Raw genomic sequence first — 18,720 nt, forward strand, 5'->3', positions numbered from 1 at the left:
CCATGCAAGGAGCCACCTGGGAGGCAGGGGAGTCTGACTCCGATGCGGTATAGTCCTCACAAAAGCTTCAGGGAATGGGGCCATCACAGCACGCTGACTCCACTTGTCCCAGATGTGGCCAAACCTGGTGCTGAGGCCAGTTTTGCCCAGAGAAAGAGTTTCCCATGGGCTTTGATATCTTGGTAGGCATTGGCTAAGCAAACTATACCCCCCACCCTGCCCCAGAAAGTGCTTTGAGGAAGCATTTCAGGTTGTGAGGACGCCTGTCGAAGGTGTTTTTGAGTTGGTATTACCTGTGTGAGACCCTGCCCTAGTCACTGCAGTGCAAAGCTTCCTGGCTGTCAGACAGTATCTCCCATGTGGTTGACGCTTGTCTGGCACAGGGCAGGCAGCTGTACAAAGGGAGACAGTAGTATAGAAGTCTCAGCTCCCCATTCACAGCCAACCTGTGACATGGGGAAAAGTGGAGTTTTGTTACAGATGAAGTCAGTGAGCCTCCTCCCATCCCTTCTAAGTCCGCTCTCCCCACACCAACCCCATGTCCTTGCCCTGCAGACATCAAGCCCGCCAACGTGTTCATCACAGCTACGGGCATCGTGAAGCTTGGTGACCTCGGCCTCGGCCGCTTCTTCAGCTCGGAGACCACTGCAGCCCACTCACTAGGTAAGAGGCCTGTGTTCCCCCTGCAGCCCCTGGGTGACCTGGCCGGAAGGGCATCCATTCTCCTGGAACTATTTGCATTGTGTGGGGGAAGGTCGTTTTTTGAGTCTTAAGAGTTCACCCTTGCTTTGGGATAGATCCAAAGTAGAGGAAACTGAGAGGCCACTGCAGGGGGCAGGGGGATCTCCCCGTATCCCCAGGTCATCTCTTGAGTACTTCCTGGAAGGCCAACAGACCCTGTCATACAGAATGGGCTGCATCTGCCTGGCTTGTGGTCCTTTTGTTGTGCCCAATTGGCCTTGTGACCTACTCCCCGGGGACCTGCTTGTAAGACTGAAGAGGCAGTCTTGGGTTGGATTGTGAAGGAAGAGCAGCTGGGAAGGCCCGAGAAGGAGCCATGTCCAGTTGTGGGAACTGTGCATGAGCTTGGGGTGATGTCAAGAAGCAGGTGTCGGGGAATGGGTACAGGCCTTGATGTCCCTATTCGGAGTGTGGAGAGGGGCTTCAGGTTAGGTGGGACTGTGTCGGCTTCAGAGTGTGTGTGCCTGGTTTGTAAGAGCAAGAAGCTGGACTGATGAAGATGGAGCTGCTTCCCTTTAATTAGTTTAAAGGAGCCAGCATAGCCAGTGGGACACAGAGAGCTGTTCTGTGTTAGCCCAGGTGCAGCAGGTCTCACCAGGAATCCCTGAGAGGCCAGGGTCTCCCAGCTTCTCCCAGCATCTCTCAGGGATCACTATGGGAGACAGAAGAGACCCGGGGCCAACCTGTGACCTGTGACCACCTCCCAGAAAAAACCTCCGATTCTACTCATTTCCATGCTGCCACCCCACAGCTCCAGTCTGGGTGTCTCCCATCACCACACAACTGGGTGCCTGCAGCCAGCCATGAGCCAACAGCGGCTTCTGGTGGCAGCATGGGTGCTCTGTGGGAACTCCCCTCTGGAAACTGTCACTGTTCATTCGGGTCATGGTGGCTCAGACTCAAGGCATGCACTTTTGAGATGTGAGCCAGCTGGTTGCAGGAGTGTGATGAGGCCTGGGTCTCCACCCAGCCCTGGGAATACCTGGGCTGGCCTCTCCCTCAATTCCCGTGATTCCCTGGCCCCTAGATTCCCATGCCCAAGAACCCGAGGATGCTCTGTCGCATCTCCACTGGCCTTCAGGGTCCACAGACCTAGACACTGGAACTCAGGGAATTGGAATATTTCAAGGTCACATGGTGTTCAAGCTCCATGCTGACCGCTCCTGTGAAGTGCCTACTTCTTTACAAAGTCAAGGCCAGGAGCCTGAATTCAGGCAACCGACTCTCTGGTGAGAAGGAAGCCTCGGTTTCCCAGTCTGTTCCAACCTGTTTGCTGAAGTAGGATGCTTTTTTTGTGGTGTCGGTGACAGAACCCAGGGCCTCCCACAGGCTAGGCAGGTACGTGCTCTCTACCCCTAATAAATGTTCCTCAGCCCCTGTCTGGCTTAAGAGTTTCGAAAAGGTCGGAACTCGGAGGGAAGCTGTCAGAGAAGAGCCAAGGCGCTGCCTCCTGGGCCTGTCAGTCAGGCCCAAGCCCCACTCTGCCCTGTCTTGGAGAAGATGGCTGCAGTGGCTAGTCAGAGCTGGTTAGGATCGCCTTGTTAGGGATGACAGAGACCCGGCTCTTCCGACAGTGTGATGTTATCTGCTCAGACTGCTGCACTTATTACATTAATGAGAAGGAACTGGGACTTGGAGGCGGTTACTCTCATGGGCCGGGCACCTCCTGAGGCCTCCTGAGCATAGACCCTGTGTGATGGGTGCAGGGTACCTTCCAGGACCAGCCTTGCTCCAGGCCACGGGCACCAGACTCCATGGAGCTAAGGGTGCTCCACCAACCCGCGCTTGCCAACCAGCTCTGGCAGCTGAGGCCTGTCCTCTGTGCCTACTGTGGAGGTTGACAGTCGGACCCACAACCCAGGACCAGAAGTCTTCAAGCTCCAGGAGAAAGCACCCTTTTACTACCAGCTCTGTATACAGCTAAGTGCACACAAGTCTGGTTGGGCAAGAAAAGGAGCTAATTGCTATCACACCATGACACAGGAAGGATGTAGGGGCCCTTCACACCCTATGTGTGACTATGAATTATTCATCTTCGGCATCTAATGTGCACCTACTATGTGGGGATGTTGGGGTAGTAGTCACATTGTCCTGGCAACCTCCTCATCTACTAAAGCTGCTGACCCGGAGCTGGGCTTATGCAAATCCTTCCTCTGCCTTCCCTCCCTGGCCCCTCCTTATGCTTGTATTTGCTAACAGGAGGCTGGCATGAAAGGGCATTAGTCAGTGCCATGGTCGGGCTGACAGGTGCGGTACCCAGCGGTGGCAGAGTGGCTGCCTCGGTGTCAGGAATAGGAGCCGTAATTAGAGCTCGGAACAGAATGAGCGTCAGACGAATTACCAGGCAGCAGATCATATTTGTCAGGAAGGATTGCATACATAAAAATTAAGTGACAGTACACGCCGGCATAATGAAAGAAAAATGAAAGATTTGCCTATACACAGCTCACAAGCTACAAGCAAGTGTCTCGCTCCAAGCAACGGCAGCAGCTTCGAGACAAATGGTGGGTCTGGAGAGCAGGAACGCAGGCCTCGCGCTTGGCAGCGGTGACAGTGGTGACAAGGCGCCTCAGGCTGAGACTGGACGGGGCAGGAAGGGAGATTGCTCATACCCAAGCCCCTTGTGGGGATGCCTGGTCTCTCTGGAATTGGGCAAACAGAGCCCCTTGAGGATAACCCTGTAAGAGACAAGCAGTCAAAGGGGATGGCCTGGCTTGGCCCTGTGCCAGGCTGGGATGTGTGACCCAGCAGGCTTCCCTGCCCTCAAGGGGCCACAGACTGGCAGAGGTGAGCTGGTTAGAGGGTGGGTGGATCGCTTTCCCAAAAGCCACCCTGTACTTAAGTGTCCACTCATTCACTGTAGGGACAAATCAGAAGGTGGGGCTTTAAAAATATTTAAGAAACATTTTGCTTTTCTAAGATGGCGTCACGCCCAGGACTTTCAACTCATTTAGCTGAGAAGGAGACTGAGGCTGAGAGGAGGGGGACCACATCAGCATGAGGGCAAGAGATCACCCACATCCAGGTGGCCTTCAAAAGAGCCACCAGCCTACAGCGTGGCAGTGGGCTTGGGTCGTGGGTAGCCAGAAGACAGGTGGGGAGAGGGTCCCACCAAGCTGTCTGGGGCAGGGACACCTGGTGGGGAGAAGCAGAACTCTCCTTGCCATATGCCAGTGCTACCGTGTGCATGACCCTGCTGTGCGTGACCACAATGTGTCACGCATTTTTGGTCCACACAGACAGACATCCCCAGGGGTGAGCCCTCATTAGTGAGAATTCATCATGGACCAAACTGGGTTCTGATCCCCACTTTCCCTTGTCCAGATGGGAGAACCAGCTGCCAAGCATGAGTTCTCACTGATGAGGAACCAAGACAGAAACATCTTGGCCTTTGGCTAGAGAGTGGTCAGAGCGGGTCACACACACAGCTCTGCCTGCCAGCCATCCTGGAACCCAGGCTTCGGCCCCATCTGGTGGCGATGCCACAGTGGTTTTTCAGGGTGTGTGACAGAAGCACCACCTGGGGAAGGGCAGCTTGCAGAGACACCAGATTCTTACGTGAAGTCTGCCTTTTTCATGTCTAATGTTGCAGACAGGTGAGCCGGTCACTTGTGTGTTTTGACAGGAGTCATGCGTGTTGTGGGAGGACTCTTTGGTCAGCCTTCCACTTTGAGGCCCATGTTCTGTGGCTTCTGCCAGTTTTGCAATCTCCATTTCTGGGATAAAGACTCGGGTAGGTCACGCTGGGTGACTCCTCTTTCTTCTGCACTGCCTGTCCCCCTGCCCTGAGGAGGGACTGAGACCAGGCAGGGCCAGCTCTGCGAACCTGTGAAACTGCTTGGTGCAAGGTGGACTGTGTCTGCTGGATTGGAACCACTGTCCAGGGAGTTCCCCCCCTCCTGCCAGTTTCTCTACTGGTTCCCCCAAATCACCATCCGTGGGGTCTGGAGGCCTCCTCTAATGGCCTGCTGTAAGTCCGGGTTTCTCTGAAGTCTGTTGTTCAGTCTGTTATACACAGTGATGCGTTAATGCTCCGTTGTGTTTGTTGTCAGTAGAAAATCCAAGTAAAGTGGCGTAAAGAGGATGTGCTGTGCTCCCCAGCTTCAAACTCTCCCACAAAAGTTGTACAAGCCCCACCTCCATAGTACCCCACCTTTAACATTCACAGACTGAGGAAGCCTGGGTCAGGGGACCAGAGGGTACAGTGCCCTCCAAAATGGTCCAGCCTGTCCTCAGCTGGGCTTCACAATTCACTCTCAGGTGAAGCAGAGAGGCGAGTAAGGCATGACTGCTCCTCTCAGGCAGCAGCGATGTGCTCCCAGAAGCTTTCCAGAGAGACAAGAGGCCACACTCCAGGCCCGGATAGTGCTGCTTAGCTGAGCCTTCACTAGAACCCTTCCGGGTGGCCATGCCAGGGTCTCTGCCTAGTACAGGCTGGTCCTGACTCATGATTAGCTTGCCCTTGCTGGACACACCCTGGGATGGGCAACTCTCACCTGAGCATCCACCCAGAATAGAGTCAGCCTGGGGCCGCCACAGCTCTACCAACACTGCGTAGAGAAAAGCGAGGAGGAGGGTGTAGGGACAGACAGACGGATATGTGCGTGGGCTCTGATAAGCAGGTAACAGATGAGTAGATAGTCAGGGGCAGACAAGTGGATGGATGACATGTAGGAGGCATCTTGGAAGAAAGTCCCTCTCTGGGCATGGTGTATACATCTGTAATTCCTGCACAAGAGGCAGGGGCAGGAGGGCTGTAAGTTCAGGGTCAGCCTGGGCTGCCTAGTGAGAAGCTGTTTCCCAAATCAAGGGCTGGAAGTAATAGTTCAGGGATAGAGCACGGCATGGGTGAAGTCCTGACTCCAGCACCCACACTGCACAAAACAGGAAGTGAACGCTGCAGGTAGAGTCTCTGGAGTTCAAGGCCAGATTGTTCTGCACAGAGGGTTTCAGGTCAGCCAAGGCTACACAGTAGACCGTGTTTACAAAAAAGAATGAGGTAGAAGTTCAGCAAGAGGTAAGGGGAAGCGAGCGCCTCTGCCACCTCTCCCGCTGCATGCCTGGCTTTCACTGCTGGCTATGGCAAGGACCTGCTTTAGAGCTAAACAGAGCAGGAAGGTGGCGGCCAGCCTTGCTGGAGCTCCCCAGTGGAACAGAACTCAGAGGTGAATAGACAGCAGCTAGAACTGGTTTGGGGAGGTGAACTTAGGCAGGCACAAGGAGCTGGAACCCCCTCACCTTCAGACAGGTCTGGCCCAGACTTCGTGCAGATCACCTCACCCTAGAGTCCCTCCTGCCTGAACCTAGGAACAAAAGGAGGCCAGAACAAGTGGGACGAGCCAGAGGCAGCCAGTGGGGCCTTACAGTTGTGGTGCAGTCTTGCTGGGACATAACGTCAGACCTCTGGCTCCTGGCCAGCCCCATACCACTATCCTTGTATTATGGGTACCTCCAATTGTAGCACCTGGGTGCTACAGGCCCAATGATGCTTGTCCCTAGGTTCCCACTACTGACCAAGATCTGTGGTTTGGCGGTAATGCCTTTATAGCTTAACACCTGGCCATTGGTTTGGTTTTATGTTCTCATGGCTGGGATGCACAAGTGTTTATTCGTGATAACCCACTTGACCTCAGGAGCCACCAGCCCCTGTTTCCAACCATAGAGTATGCATACAGGATAGGAGGTCAGATTTTCAACCATGTCATCACCTTGAGTGATGGCTACCACTGTGATAAAGCAACAGTCATGGTCAGACACGTGAGGCCATGGGGACCATGGCTATCAGACCATTGTCTATTGAATAACTGGAACATTAGGCTGCAAAGAAGAAGAGCGAAAACATATGCACAGCCGGCTATATAACATACCCATGATCCCCTTGCTTACTGCTGTGGACCAGAGCTGTCCTATCAGGGACCACAGCCCAGAGAAGTTTATGCCCCCTACCCCCCCCCATCCCCGCACTGGAGCAAAACAGGTTTTACAACACTTCCTAAAGACCCCATCACCTCCCAATTATGCCATCAGCTAGGGACTGTTAGCATGTAGTTTGGGGGGATGTTTCAGACTCAAACCATCTTGGTAGGCATCAGTCCTTGGCAGGTAGGCCCTGAGGTGGTTTTCTCTGTCCCTATGTATTAGTTACTTTCTTATTGTTGTGATAAAATACCATGACCAACGCAACTTGCAGAAGAAAAAGGCTCAGAATTCCAGAGGGAGAGTCTATAATGGGGAAGCACGGAAGCTGTCAGCTAGTTTTATGTCAATGTGACACAAACTAGAGCCATCAGAGTCCTGGGAGCCTCAAATGAGAAAATGCCTCAGTAAGATCAGGCTGTAGGCAGGTCTGTAAGGCATTTCCTTAATTAGTGATTGATGTGGGAGGGCCCAGCCCACTGTGGGTTGCACCATCCCTGGGCTGATGGTCCTGGGTTTTATAAGAAAGCGGCCTAAGCAAGCCATGAAGAGCAAGCCAGTAAGCAGCACCCCTCCATGGCCTCTGCATCAGCTCCTGCCTCCAGGTTCCTGCCCCGTTTGAGTTCCTGTCCTGATTTCCTTCAGTGGGGAACACTGTTGTGGAAGTATATGCCAAATAAACCGTTTCCTCCCCAGTTTGTTTTGGTCATGGTGTCTCTTCACAGCAACAGAACACTGACTAAGATAGAAGCAGACAGCCAGAGCGGGAAGCTGAGCGACCGTGATGAACTGAGAGTATGATGAAGCTGTAAGCTCTTAGACCACGCCCCCACTGACATCCTTCCTTCCCATGGTTGTACTGTTAAAGGTTCCATTACCTCCCCATCATCTGTAATGGATCTACATCATCCATTACAGCACCATCTCCTGGGGATTCAGTACCTGAGCCTGTGGGAGCATTTCTCACTCAAACCATCACATCCTGGCTCGCCATTCAGCTCTCAGTGGCGTCTTTGGTGAACTGAGAGACTTCATCATCATGAAGTTGATCGTTTTAATGGCTCTTGCCTTTACATAAGCCTCTTGACCCGCCCGAGAGTCAGTTTTCTCTCATGTGTCTCGGTCAATTTGGACAGTGGTTCTTTTCTGTTGAGAGATTGTTCTAGACTGTCCCAGATATAAACTGTCCCCTGTAGGGACAGTAGTTGTTTGCCTCTCTGCATTGAGCAGTCACATTGAATCCTGGTTATATGGCCCCTAACCAGTTCTTGAATCTAGTGATTCTGGGGATCCACTTAAAGTTCATGGGGTCCCAGGTCCACCTCATTGCCCTATTAACATGGGCAACCATCTCTGCTGACCAAGGAGGGGACAGGCTATATCTCTTCTCCCTGAGGCCCAGATCCTAAGTCCCACCCCTTGCTGTGTTGCAGTGGGAACACCATACTACATGTCACCCGAGAGAATCCACGAGAATGGCTACAACTTCAAGTCAGACATCTGGTCCCTAGGCTGCCTGCTGTATGAGGTAAGTCTCTAACATGCAGCGTGGTGGCCTGTGGGGACTTCCATGGGGGCACAGGTAAGACGGGCTTACCCTACCAGTTTAAAGGAGAACCAGTGCTACACATACTCACCTGCAGACTAAACCTTGCAGTTTCAGGACCCTTGGGGACCAGCCCTTCACCCCTCAGCAGACTTGGCGTTAGTAATGCCGTCCAGGCAGTGGTTGCTGGATGGGTGGTTGGAGTAAGCGGTACTTCTGGACTCCAAGAAGGTGGTGGAACAGTGGAGCGTTGCTCTTCCCTGGTTTCTTTGGTAACCACATTTGTATATTGTTCATCGGTAAATAGGTTCCACACAGGCACTAGGGATGGGTATGGACTGAGGCTTCTTGGCTCATGCCCCTGTTACTCCCCTAAGGAGGTGCCCTGGTTTTTGGTTTTTCAGATCCTACAATGTGGGTCTCACTGCGGACCTTTCGCCTCCCTAGTTGTAGAGTGGGGCTATCCATGGCTGTTGCCAGATCTGGTAGCCAGCCTGGAGCCAGGGACAGGACTGTTGAACCTTAGTATGCTCACAATGAGAACATAAGAAGCATAAGCTCTACCCATCTCAGCCACAGTGGGAGGGTCAGGGGTTCCTGGGAATGGGTCTGGGGAGCACAGGCCACCAGGAAGGGGGTGAAGCTTGGGCCATCTGATGTATTCACGTTGGTGGCTGCACCTCCGACCTAGGACCTACTACTGGGCATTCCCAAGAGTCTCCACTGAACACTGGCCACCTCCCCACAACATTTGAACCCTAATATACAGGGTGGCAGACAGGTGATTGATTTAGGGTTAGGACTGGAACCCCATCTGTCTTTTGCTTCCCTGGAGCTGATGTGGGGGGATGGGTCTGGCTTGGACTAGTCAACCTGAAGGTCAAAACTCAAAATCTCTTTATAAGTGTAGAGTTCCTTGTCTTTCTTTCTGAGCCAGGAGCTTGAGATCCTTTAGGGCAGGCACTGCATTTTTCTTTTCTGCAGGGGTTGGTGTGGTGCCAGGGCCTGGTATGCCAGAGAAGCATTACTAGCGAGCTGTGCCCCTGCTGAAGAAGAGGCATCTTAAATGCCTGGCTGGAAAGAACTGCCTAGAATGTCCTTGTAGACTGGTTGGGCGGGCCACCTCCTGGGGCTTGGTAATCCAGTGTCAGGAGGGCCTGTGGGCCTTTCAGGCCAGAGCAGTCAACAGGTCGAGTCTTTTTGATACTCTGGGCATCAGTTTCAGGAATAGTCTTAGTGAACACCTGACTAGGGCCTAAGATCAGAGGGATTCAGACTCCTCTGAGAGCATCACCCATGCGTGCCAGGTGCTGGGGCGAGGGGACAGCTGTTCAGGAGCTTCCAAATACTCTCAGTGTGTAAGGTCAGCAAGAGCAAGCAATTGTGACTTCATGTTTGTGAGCGTGCCCACAGAACTCTCAGGCAGTGGGCCTCCTGGGGGAGAGCTGCTGTGCCTGGCAAGAGCCCAGACTGGGCAAGTCAGCCCCTACCCCATTGGCTCCAGCTGCCCCATGGGTGCGATGGAGTCTCCCTGCCTCGGAGAGAGAAGTACATGAGGCTCTGTGATTGAGACACCCAGCTCCAGACACTCCGGCCTCTCTGTGAACCCATCGACCAGCTGAGCTGTGCAGCTGGCATTTGCTGCCAGGCTTTAGAAGCCCAACAGCTTGACACATTTCCCTTTTTGCTTTGGCCAACAGGAGGCCTCAGCACAGCTCAACTTGGATCGTTATGGAGGGGGTCCCCTTTGACCTCTCCTCATGTATACTGTCCCTAGGCCAGATGGCTTTATCCTTTTCTCTCTTCATCCTCTGTTGTGTATTTTCAGAAACTGCTTCCTGTCCCCTTAAAGTCACAAGTGTCTCTAAACATAAACAAATACAGGCCAGTCTGCCTGAGAGAAGAGCTCTGTGCATCCCCCAGGGCCGATGGAAGATGACAGCTGGCTCCCTCTGTTCCTGCCAGCCCTGGTCCCTGCCCAAGCCTTTGTTACAGCTCCTCAGAGGCAAATGCAGCCCAGTCTTGGTCTGCACCAAGCCCACAACCATAGCCTTGATGGATTCCCAGCCAAGCTGGCTCTTCTAAGTCCTACACACATACCTGAGGAGGTGGCTTCCAGCGTGGTGGCAGGGCTCAGCTTAGTCAGTTGATCTAGTTGTTGGCAGTGTGTCGCTGCGTGCCTTGTAGCTATGCAGGAGCAAAAGGCAGTGGGAAGCCAAATAAATCAATCAGCCCTCTAGGAACAGGACAAAATCAGCCTACAAGGACAGGACAAAAGGCGGCCATGGCCATTCATGGGCTGCCTTCAAGGGTGACAGTGGGCTCTGTTGAAGCTGGCATCCCTCTGCACCCCTGCAGTGCATCAGGGAAAGAAGTGTATATTTTCCCAGCAGACAAGGAGGGGCCTCATCTGGACCCAGCACTGGGTAATTGGCAAGAGGTGTCCTGAAGTCATGGCTGCCACCTCCCTGAGACCACCTGTGGTGTCTTCTCGGATATCAGCTTAAAGAGCTGGGACAAAACTCCCTCCCCCACCCTCCCCCCCCCCCCCCCCCGCCCGCTGCCCTTTCCGCTTCCTGCTTAACTTAGACCATTGAGAATTCACGTGGACCCCGTGGAACATACGCCATGCCAACATGACCTGGGGTACGAAGTGTGTAAGATCAGAAACAATCCCCTTGACATCCTTTCTTGAACCCCGAGGACTGGCTGAAGCCCCCGTGCACTTTTCCTGTGGAGGAGATGGAGTGGCAATGAAGCTGAAGGCTCACTTGGTACCAGCCCCTTGCAGTGGGGTCAGAGACCCAGCAAGCCAGTGGGCTGGAGAAAGCTGCTTTGGAATTCTGGCTTAATCAGCAGAATGGCCCAGAAAGCCTACCCTCCCCTTCATCCCCCTGGAGAACTGGGCCACACATCCTCTCCTGGTCACCCTTCACTACAGGCTGTGTTTGGGAGAAGCTGGGTGACAGACAAAAGAGGTCCTTTTCTTAAGTCAGGTTTCCTCCCTCCACCCCTTAGGTTGTTTGAGACACAGACACATATTTAAACATATGAAGAGAGCCATGACTCTGGTGGTCAGGAGGTAGCAGGTATCCGCCCCCAACAGCAAGCCCTTTGTTCCAACCTTCCTGGGGCTGGCCGGCCACCGGTCTGAGTAGATCTTGCCATCCTGGGTAATCGTTATAATCCCCATGTCGCCAGCAGACCCTCAAGTTACTTGACAGCCTGCTGTCCTTATCAGGGTGGCAGGCCCATGGCCAGCAGCTGGACAGTGAGTGGTTTGGACATAGCTTCTGATAGAACCTGCAGCTTAGAATGGAGAAGCTCCGGTAGCAGGGAAGGCTCACTGCTAACCCTGTGCACAGCAGCTCTCTGGGATGATGAGGGGAAGGTGCTGGAGAGAAAGAAGAGATGATGGTTCACCCCTTGCCCCATTTTTCTGAGACATTTGGAGTTAGTTGCAAAGGGCCACATTTGTGAAGACCCAAACAGATTGGCCTGCTGCAGGTCAGTCAGTCCCTCTCCCAGGACACACATACCCATCAGCAGAGCCGGCATTAGCAGACTGACATTCCACAAGCCACCTCCAGAATACTCTTCTGGATCCTCCGGCTGGGATAGAGGGCCACCTAGGAGCCTGACTGAGCTGTTCCCTACTGTGGTAGCAAATGTCCTTTTGAAGTTGCCCAGGAATTGCTGGCACCAAGGCTCTTGTTTTAATTTTTGGAGGCATGTCGCCCATGTCTGCCATTTTGCGGGCTCTGTGGCAAAACCAGCTCCTCAGTTTGGGTGGGGCCTCCTCTGTGTGGGAGGGGCCTCTGTATACTTTCCACTCTCTGCCCTGTATAGGTTACTGCAGTCTTATTATGAAGTGGAGTGCAGCCTGGCACCTCAGTAGAGAGAGTCCAACACCCAGACTGGAGGTGTGGGGCATGATTATCCAATTGCCCTTCACTAGCAGGAAGGATTGGCTGTCATATGTGAGGATGCATCTGAGCAGGAGTCACAGGAAACACTTGAATCTCACTATGGATCTGTCAGCATCTGGGGCCCTCTGGTGCTGTGCTGGGCTATGCCCATCCTCCTGCAGACCTTCTCTGAGGCTTTCCCCAAGTGCCTTGAACACTGAGTGGGTAATCTGGGTACTTTAGGGAGACCTGGAAGTTACCTCCTTGGATAAAAAAAAAAAAAAAAATAGTAGGGCCACTGTCCCAACACCAGTGCCCATCAGCTCGCCTCTCTTCAAGGTGCCCAGGGTAGTAGTGTCTGAACCTTGCCATACATACCCTGTAGGCTGGAGCCTCTAACGTAACAGGGTCAAACAGCCGACTGTAGGGCCCAGCTTCTCTCCACCCTGGTGCTTCATCATTCAGGCAGACAGTTTCCCACTGTTCTGTAGAGAAGTTGGTCAGAGCCAGGTATGGTCCCACTTGCCTATAATCCAAGCACTCAAGAGTCTGTGGCAAGAGGATAACAGAAATCCAAGCCAGCTTGAGCTACATTATTAGTTACAGGGTAGCCTGGGATACAAAGTAAGAGCCTCAAAGAGATAAAGATGGGCTGAAGGAGCTCAGTTGGGAAGTGTGTGCCTTGTGTGCATAAGGACTTGAGTTAGAATTCCTAGAATCCTCAAACAGCCATGTGGTACAAATGTGTACTGGGGAGGTGGAGGCAGGCTCATCCCTGAGGTTCACTGGCCGGCCAGCTTAGCCGACCTACTTGACAAGTTTCATGTCAATGAGAAAGAGACCCTATCTCAAAGGACAGTGATCTTGAGGAATAATGCCAGAGGCTAGCTGTCCCTTGAACCACATACACATGCACAAATACAAAAAGGAAGAGAGAGCGAGAGTGAGAGCGAGAGCGGGAGAGAGAGAGAGAGAGAGAGAGAGAGAGAGAGAGAGAGAGAGAGAGAGAGATTTTGGAAAATCTGTCAGGACAAAGAAGAGTCTGGTGAGCAGCCAGTCCTTGGGAAAGGGGCCCTGAGTGACCTGGGGATGTAGCCTCAGGATTCAACAGTACTTCCAACCTCCCTGGGCTCTAAGGAGAAGCCCACAGGACACTCACTGCCATGGGGGACTAACCAGTGGTAGCTCTGGCTTCTGAAATCCTTTTAGACTTTGAGGCTAATGTCTGAGTCTTTGTATTCCTTCCCTTGTAGATGGCAGCTCTCCAGAGCCCCTTCTATGGAGATAAGATGAATCTCTTCTCCCTCTGCCAAAAGATTGAGCAGTGTGACTACCCACCTCTCCCGGGAGAGCACTACTCTGAGAAGGTGAGCGAGCTGGGGCTGGTCCTCGTGTACTTCCAGGAGGGGTGGTTCTCAAGTGCCTGAAGCTTGCGGGATGCAGCAGCGCACAGATGTACTAAGGCGTCTTGCCAGGCTAGTGGAACCGAGTACCAGGGAGGGCAGAGGTGGGCACCCTGGGCGCACTGGTTGGTCTCCTGCTCTGTGTTAATAGGCCTGTAACTCTGGAATTTAAACTTGCATATTTTATGCTGGGTGCAGGGGCCCTGGACAGTTACTGGCTGTGTAAAGCTCATCCTCAGATCCATCATTTTTTTAAATGGGCTAAATTACATCTCCCTCATGAATAAACTATGAAGGAAAGGTGACAGGCCTCATGGCACAGTAGTGGCCCAGGGTACAGGCAGATAGATCAATGTACTTCCTTCACTGCCTTGAGTCTCGGTTTCTTCGTCTCTAACATGGTGACAAAAGTAGAATCTCCTGTCCAAGTTTAAGATAAAGGATTAATGTATGTGACATGTTTAATAATAGAGCCTGACGACTACCATCTACCACCACCATCAAAAGTAACAATTGGAAGTAACACAGCTCCATATAAATGTTTGCTAAACATAATCTGTGACGTTTTGTTGACAGTGGATGCTAAAGGTGAGAGTCTAAGGTCTTCCTGGGCCACTATGCAGGACCCTAGGCCACTGAGTCATAATTCACTGAGGCATCGGCTCTCAGCCTGTGGGTCTCAACCCCTTTGTGGGAGGGGCAGGGCAGGTGTCAGATGGCCATCTCGCAGGGCTCACGTACAGACATCCTGCATATCAGCTATCTAGAGTTCAGAACAATATCAACATTTCAATTATGAAGTAGCAATGAAATAGTTTTACGGTTGGGGGTCGCCACATAAAGAACTCTGTATTAAAGGGTCACAGTGTTAGGAAGGCTGAGAACCACTGCACCAAGGAAAGTCCATCATCCAGATGAGGTGAGGCTTTACAAGCAGCACCTGTGGGTGGGGGCAGACCCACGTAGGCTCCGAGCCAGCCTACAGGCTCACTGGCCTCCCCCTGTGCAGACCGCCACAGGGTAAAGAGAACTGTACATCACTCCTCTCTTCCACCATCAGCTCTGGTGGCTTGAGGAATTCTCACTAGCCATTCAGGGAAAGTATCAGCGGCCTGGAGAACAAGCTGGCAGGGAAGAACAAGTTACATTCGTCACAAAGTTTGTTTCTGACTGGCTTGTTCCTTTCCTTGTTTAAACTAGAATTTCTGCACTACTAGAAGACACGTGACTTGGCTCTAATCAGTTCTGTGCTCCTGAGCCAGTCTGCCAGTGGGCACCACCCACCCCACTTCAGTTGCAAGGCAGAAATGAAGACCCCAGAGCCCTTAGCTTTATCTCCTAGGCAGTCACTGTAGCTCATTAGACTTGCCCCAGCAGGCAGCAGCTCCAGATCCTGCTACTGAGCATGGGGTCTGTCCCTAAACATACCCCACTTTTAAAGTTATCATCATGTTGTATTACTTTGTTATTTTTTGTTGTTTCTCTTTTTGACTGCTTCTAAGTGATCACAGGGTAGACTTCATCTTGACCTGGTTTTCAAATTTTCACCGGATGGGTCAGCCATGGTTCCCTTCCAGAACAGCTTCAGAACCCACTGTCTGTAGATCATCTCGGACTCCAAACCTGCTGCACACATGACCTTCATCAGCTCATGGATTCCAGTGTTTTACACAGCAGTGGGATCACAAAACGGGCCAGTTAAGGCAGCCCGGCTTTGGAAGTTCAGGATAGACCCCCCTAGCCTGAGGTGGATGCTGCAGCTCCAGGGCCTCTGGAACATGCCTGGGCCCTCCTCAGACTCTCTCCCAAGTCCCTGGAACTCCCTGGTCCAGGACTTCCCCCCTCTCTCCTTTTACTTACTGGTGACCATCAGCACCACTGGCAGCAGGCACTCAGATGAAAAATGTTGCCGCCAGCCCAGTGTTGCACGTTTAAGACCCGGGCTTTTTAAGGTCATTATTTTAATTACCATTAAAATAACTAGCACTCTGGCTATCAGAAGGAAAGGGATCAGAGGCTTAAGGCGCCCCTCCCCCACCCTGGCGGGCAAAGCCTTCAGTGTCTGGATAATTAAAAGCGTGTCTTTCATGAGCACAATGAAGAGGCCAGGGGGTGTGCAGACTGTAGCCTTGCTGCATGTTAATGCATTTATTATGATCAATAAGCCCTTTCCTTGAGTTTTCTCTGGTTTGGGCTTTTGTGTGACTGACGGCGGACATACATGTGCACAGTTAAAAACTGAAGATTATTTGAGGGTAAAATTCTCAGGGTCTCAAAGCATCACCTTTGGAACTAGACAGCCCTATGCATACATGGGGTCTGTGTGACCATGTCACTTACCCTGAAAAGCATTGTTCACTTGAAAGGGGACAGCAGCGCCATCCGAGGTGCACTTTAAGACTAACAGAATTGTCTTTCCTTGCAGCTTCGGGAACTGGTCAGTATGTGTATCTACCCTGACCCTGACCACCGACCTGACATTGTATATGTGCACCAGGTGGCTAGACAGATGCATGTCTGGACATCTAGCACCTGAATGCAACCCACCTCATCAAAGCCAAGTCACTTGTCTTACTTGAGTCCTCTCCCCAAGTGGTACCTGGAAGCCCCCACAGTCAAGACTCGAGGACTCTCAGCTGGCTCCCAAAGGCGGCTGCCTCTGCCACCCAGCTGAAAACAGCTGGGCTGTGGTCAGACTCCAAAGTCCTTTCTTTGAACTATTGAAGACAATCTGAGCTGGGATGTGAGTGGGGAGGGGGTTTGGCAGTCATGGAAACCCCTTGTACCTACTGAAATGTGAACCTCTGCCTGGTTGCTTCAGACCTGTCTAGGCCCACACTGTCAGGAGACTTGAAGGGAGCTGGGTGACTAGTGCAGGCCAGCCTTTGCAAATGGTTACCACCATTGGTTTAGTTCTTAGTACCTTTCCATACAATCAGGCTGTGTGCTTCATTTACTCTCTTGTACAAGGATACGATGGAAATAATGGTTTAGAGTAGAGATTGCGCTAATATTCTCTCTGCATTTTCTAATTTGATGAGTGTCAGTAAAGAGCACCTAGCATCGGGCCTTTCGACATAAGTGGCCTCTGGGAGGTGGAGGGGCTCCCCTCCGTCTCCGCAGCCCTGCTCCGTCACATCACTGCCCGCTGGGGTGCTATGGCCACTCTAGGATCAGTGTACAGCCCTTCGTCCATCCAGCAAGGAGCTCCAGCTTTGCTCACCCCGTTCTTGACAAGTTCTGGGTCTGTATCTTCCTAGTGACTTGTCAAAGTTTGTTGGCCTCTCTGAGCCCTCGTTTCCTCGTCTGCAAATGGGACATTATAATAAGGTATCTATCTTCCAGGTGGCTGACAGGATTTAAAACAGAAGATGTTAGCCATGGCAGCCAAAGCTTGTTACCTCAGCACTTGAGAGGCAGAGGCAGGAGGATCAAGAACCCAAGGTTGCCCTGAGCAACACAGGAAGTTTGAGACAGGGGTGGACTACCTAAGACCCTGTCACAAAAACAAACAAAAACCAAACCAACAGAGATGCAAATCAGCTAGCAGTGGCAGGTGGTCCAAAAATACGGCCTGTCACCCCTTCAGAAAACTCAAGTCATGGACCATGCGAGTCAAGAATTAAAATACAAATGAATTATGTGCAGGAAAAGCAGAAATATGTTCATTTGCTTTTTGTTCCCAATAGGATTAACTGTGAAGACTAACTTATAAATGTGAATTTAAGGAAATGTAAGTGCTGGAGGAAACAGTCTGAATTTTGTTCTTCTATTCTAGTGGGTCTCACTTTGTGTATCAAGACCCCCTTTACAAGCCTGTCTCCAAAAATATTTATATTACAATTCTTAACAGTAGCAAAATTACAGCTATGAGGTAGCAAAGAAAATAATTTTATAGTTGGGAGTCACCACAACATAAGGAACTGTATTGAAGGGTCACAGCATTGGGAAGGTTGAGAACCACTGGCCTATGCAATACTCAGGAGCACCCACTTGGTGACAGGCCAGGGCCCCTGTCTTGTCAGGTGATGTTTACCAAGGCCCTGCACAAATAAGCTCTCTGGCTAGCCACCACCCTCTTGAGCAGGGCCTGTACTCCAGATACAGCCTCTGCCCGGATCAAGCGCTCCATGTTTTAGACAAATTGGGAGGAGACGGCTGAGCAGCTCAGTGGTGGCCCTGACTGTGTGTCACTGTTACCTTCGACTGCAGACCACACCCAGTACACAGCAGCAGCACAGCCTCTTGAGGCGCCTTTAGAAGCAACCTGTCGGGCCCAAACAGTCCAAGTAACACCAGAATATTCTTAAGTTCACCAGCTAATTCTGACACTCATCAGCCAAGCTGCTGCCGAGTAAATCCACTGTGCCCTTTCAAGCATCAGTACGAGGGAATCTGCCCTCCAGTGTCCTGCCCCAGAACACGAACTGAGGAAGGATCAAAGTCACTGTCTCCTGCCCAGCACTACCTCCTGAAAGGTTTCCTGGCTCTTTGTAAGAACTGTTTCTGTTCTTAGAGGCTCTGTTCTCTGTCCTTGGTACAAGCAGCCTCTGCAAACCAAAGAACTTCATTTCAGCACTCTACCCATTGTCCATACCAAGAGAACTATCTGCCCAATAAAATGGCCCTTGGGATGTATAGTCTCCACCAGTCACTACCCAGAGAAGCAAAGCAATGCTATGTCCAATTACTGCAAAACAGCAAACATCAAGTATTCCTTTAGTTGTCACGAGAATGGCTGGAGTGCAGCTCACCAGTCTCCTACAGCCACACAAATGCCAAGTTCCCATCTATCTTTCTACCTGAGCAGGTATAGGCTGAGAATTCAAACTGAAAATATCTGTCCTGGGGAGGGGGAGCTAGGGATGTAAACTTGGGGTCTCGTTTGTGTAGGGAAGCCATCCACTCACAGCCCGAGACCCCTTGCCACTGCTTTGCACTTGAGGTGCAGGCTCACTGTTAGGACAGATGCCTGGGGTTACCCCAAGTGAGGATGAGGTAAACAGACACAGGCCTAGCTCATATACTTTAGACCCAAAAACCCAATCTGGTTTTTTGCCACAAAGAACTAATCAGTTTCAGAGGACCACACTAACACTCCAGAAAGATCTAGAACACAGAAAGGGAAGTCAGGTCAGTAGGAGCCCAAACGCACAGTTCCAACATTACAACCACTCACTAAGTTTTTTGTTTTTGTTTTTTTTTT

At 51.7% G+C, this 18,720-nt stretch overlaps 2 protein-coding genes across 4 annotated transcripts in view; one reads left to right on the plus strand and one right to left on the minus strand.

Annotated features, from left to right (window-relative positions):
- Positions 1-17,247, plus strand: part of Nek6 (NIMA related kinase 6) — a 71,578-nt gene extending 54,331 nt beyond the window's left edge. For all 3 annotated transcript variants that reach the window (XM_021192081.2, XM_021192078.1, XM_029536444.1), the window contains exons 7-10: positions 556-663; positions 8,091-8,185; positions 13,365-13,478; positions 15,940-17,247. In XM_021192081.2, coding sequence (XP_021047740.1) covers positions 556-663; positions 8,091-8,185; positions 13,365-13,478; positions 15,940-16,050 — 428 coding nt within the window. In that variant the 3' untranslated portion in view covers positions 16,051-17,247. The remainder of the gene's footprint in view (positions 1-555; positions 664-8,090; positions 8,186-13,364; positions 13,479-15,939) is intronic.
- A 1,345-nt stretch (positions 17,248-18,592) lies between these two features.
- Psmb7 (proteasome subunit beta 7) overlaps positions 18,593-18,720 on the minus strand; it is a 58,067-nt gene continuing 57,939 nt past the window's right edge. Inside the window, exon 8 of the mRNA XM_021192686.1 lies at positions 18,593-18,623. Within this exon, the coding sequence (XP_021048345.1) occupies positions 18,593-18,623 (31 nt within the window). The remainder of the gene's footprint in view (positions 18,624-18,720) is intronic.

The sequence above is a fragment of the Mus pahari genome, chromosome 3 (genome assembly GCF_900095145.1).
Source record: "Mus pahari chromosome 3, PAHARI_EIJ_v1.1, whole genome shotgun sequence".
Taxonomy (NCBI): domain Eukaryota; kingdom Metazoa; phylum Chordata; class Mammalia; order Rodentia; family Muridae; genus Mus; species Mus pahari.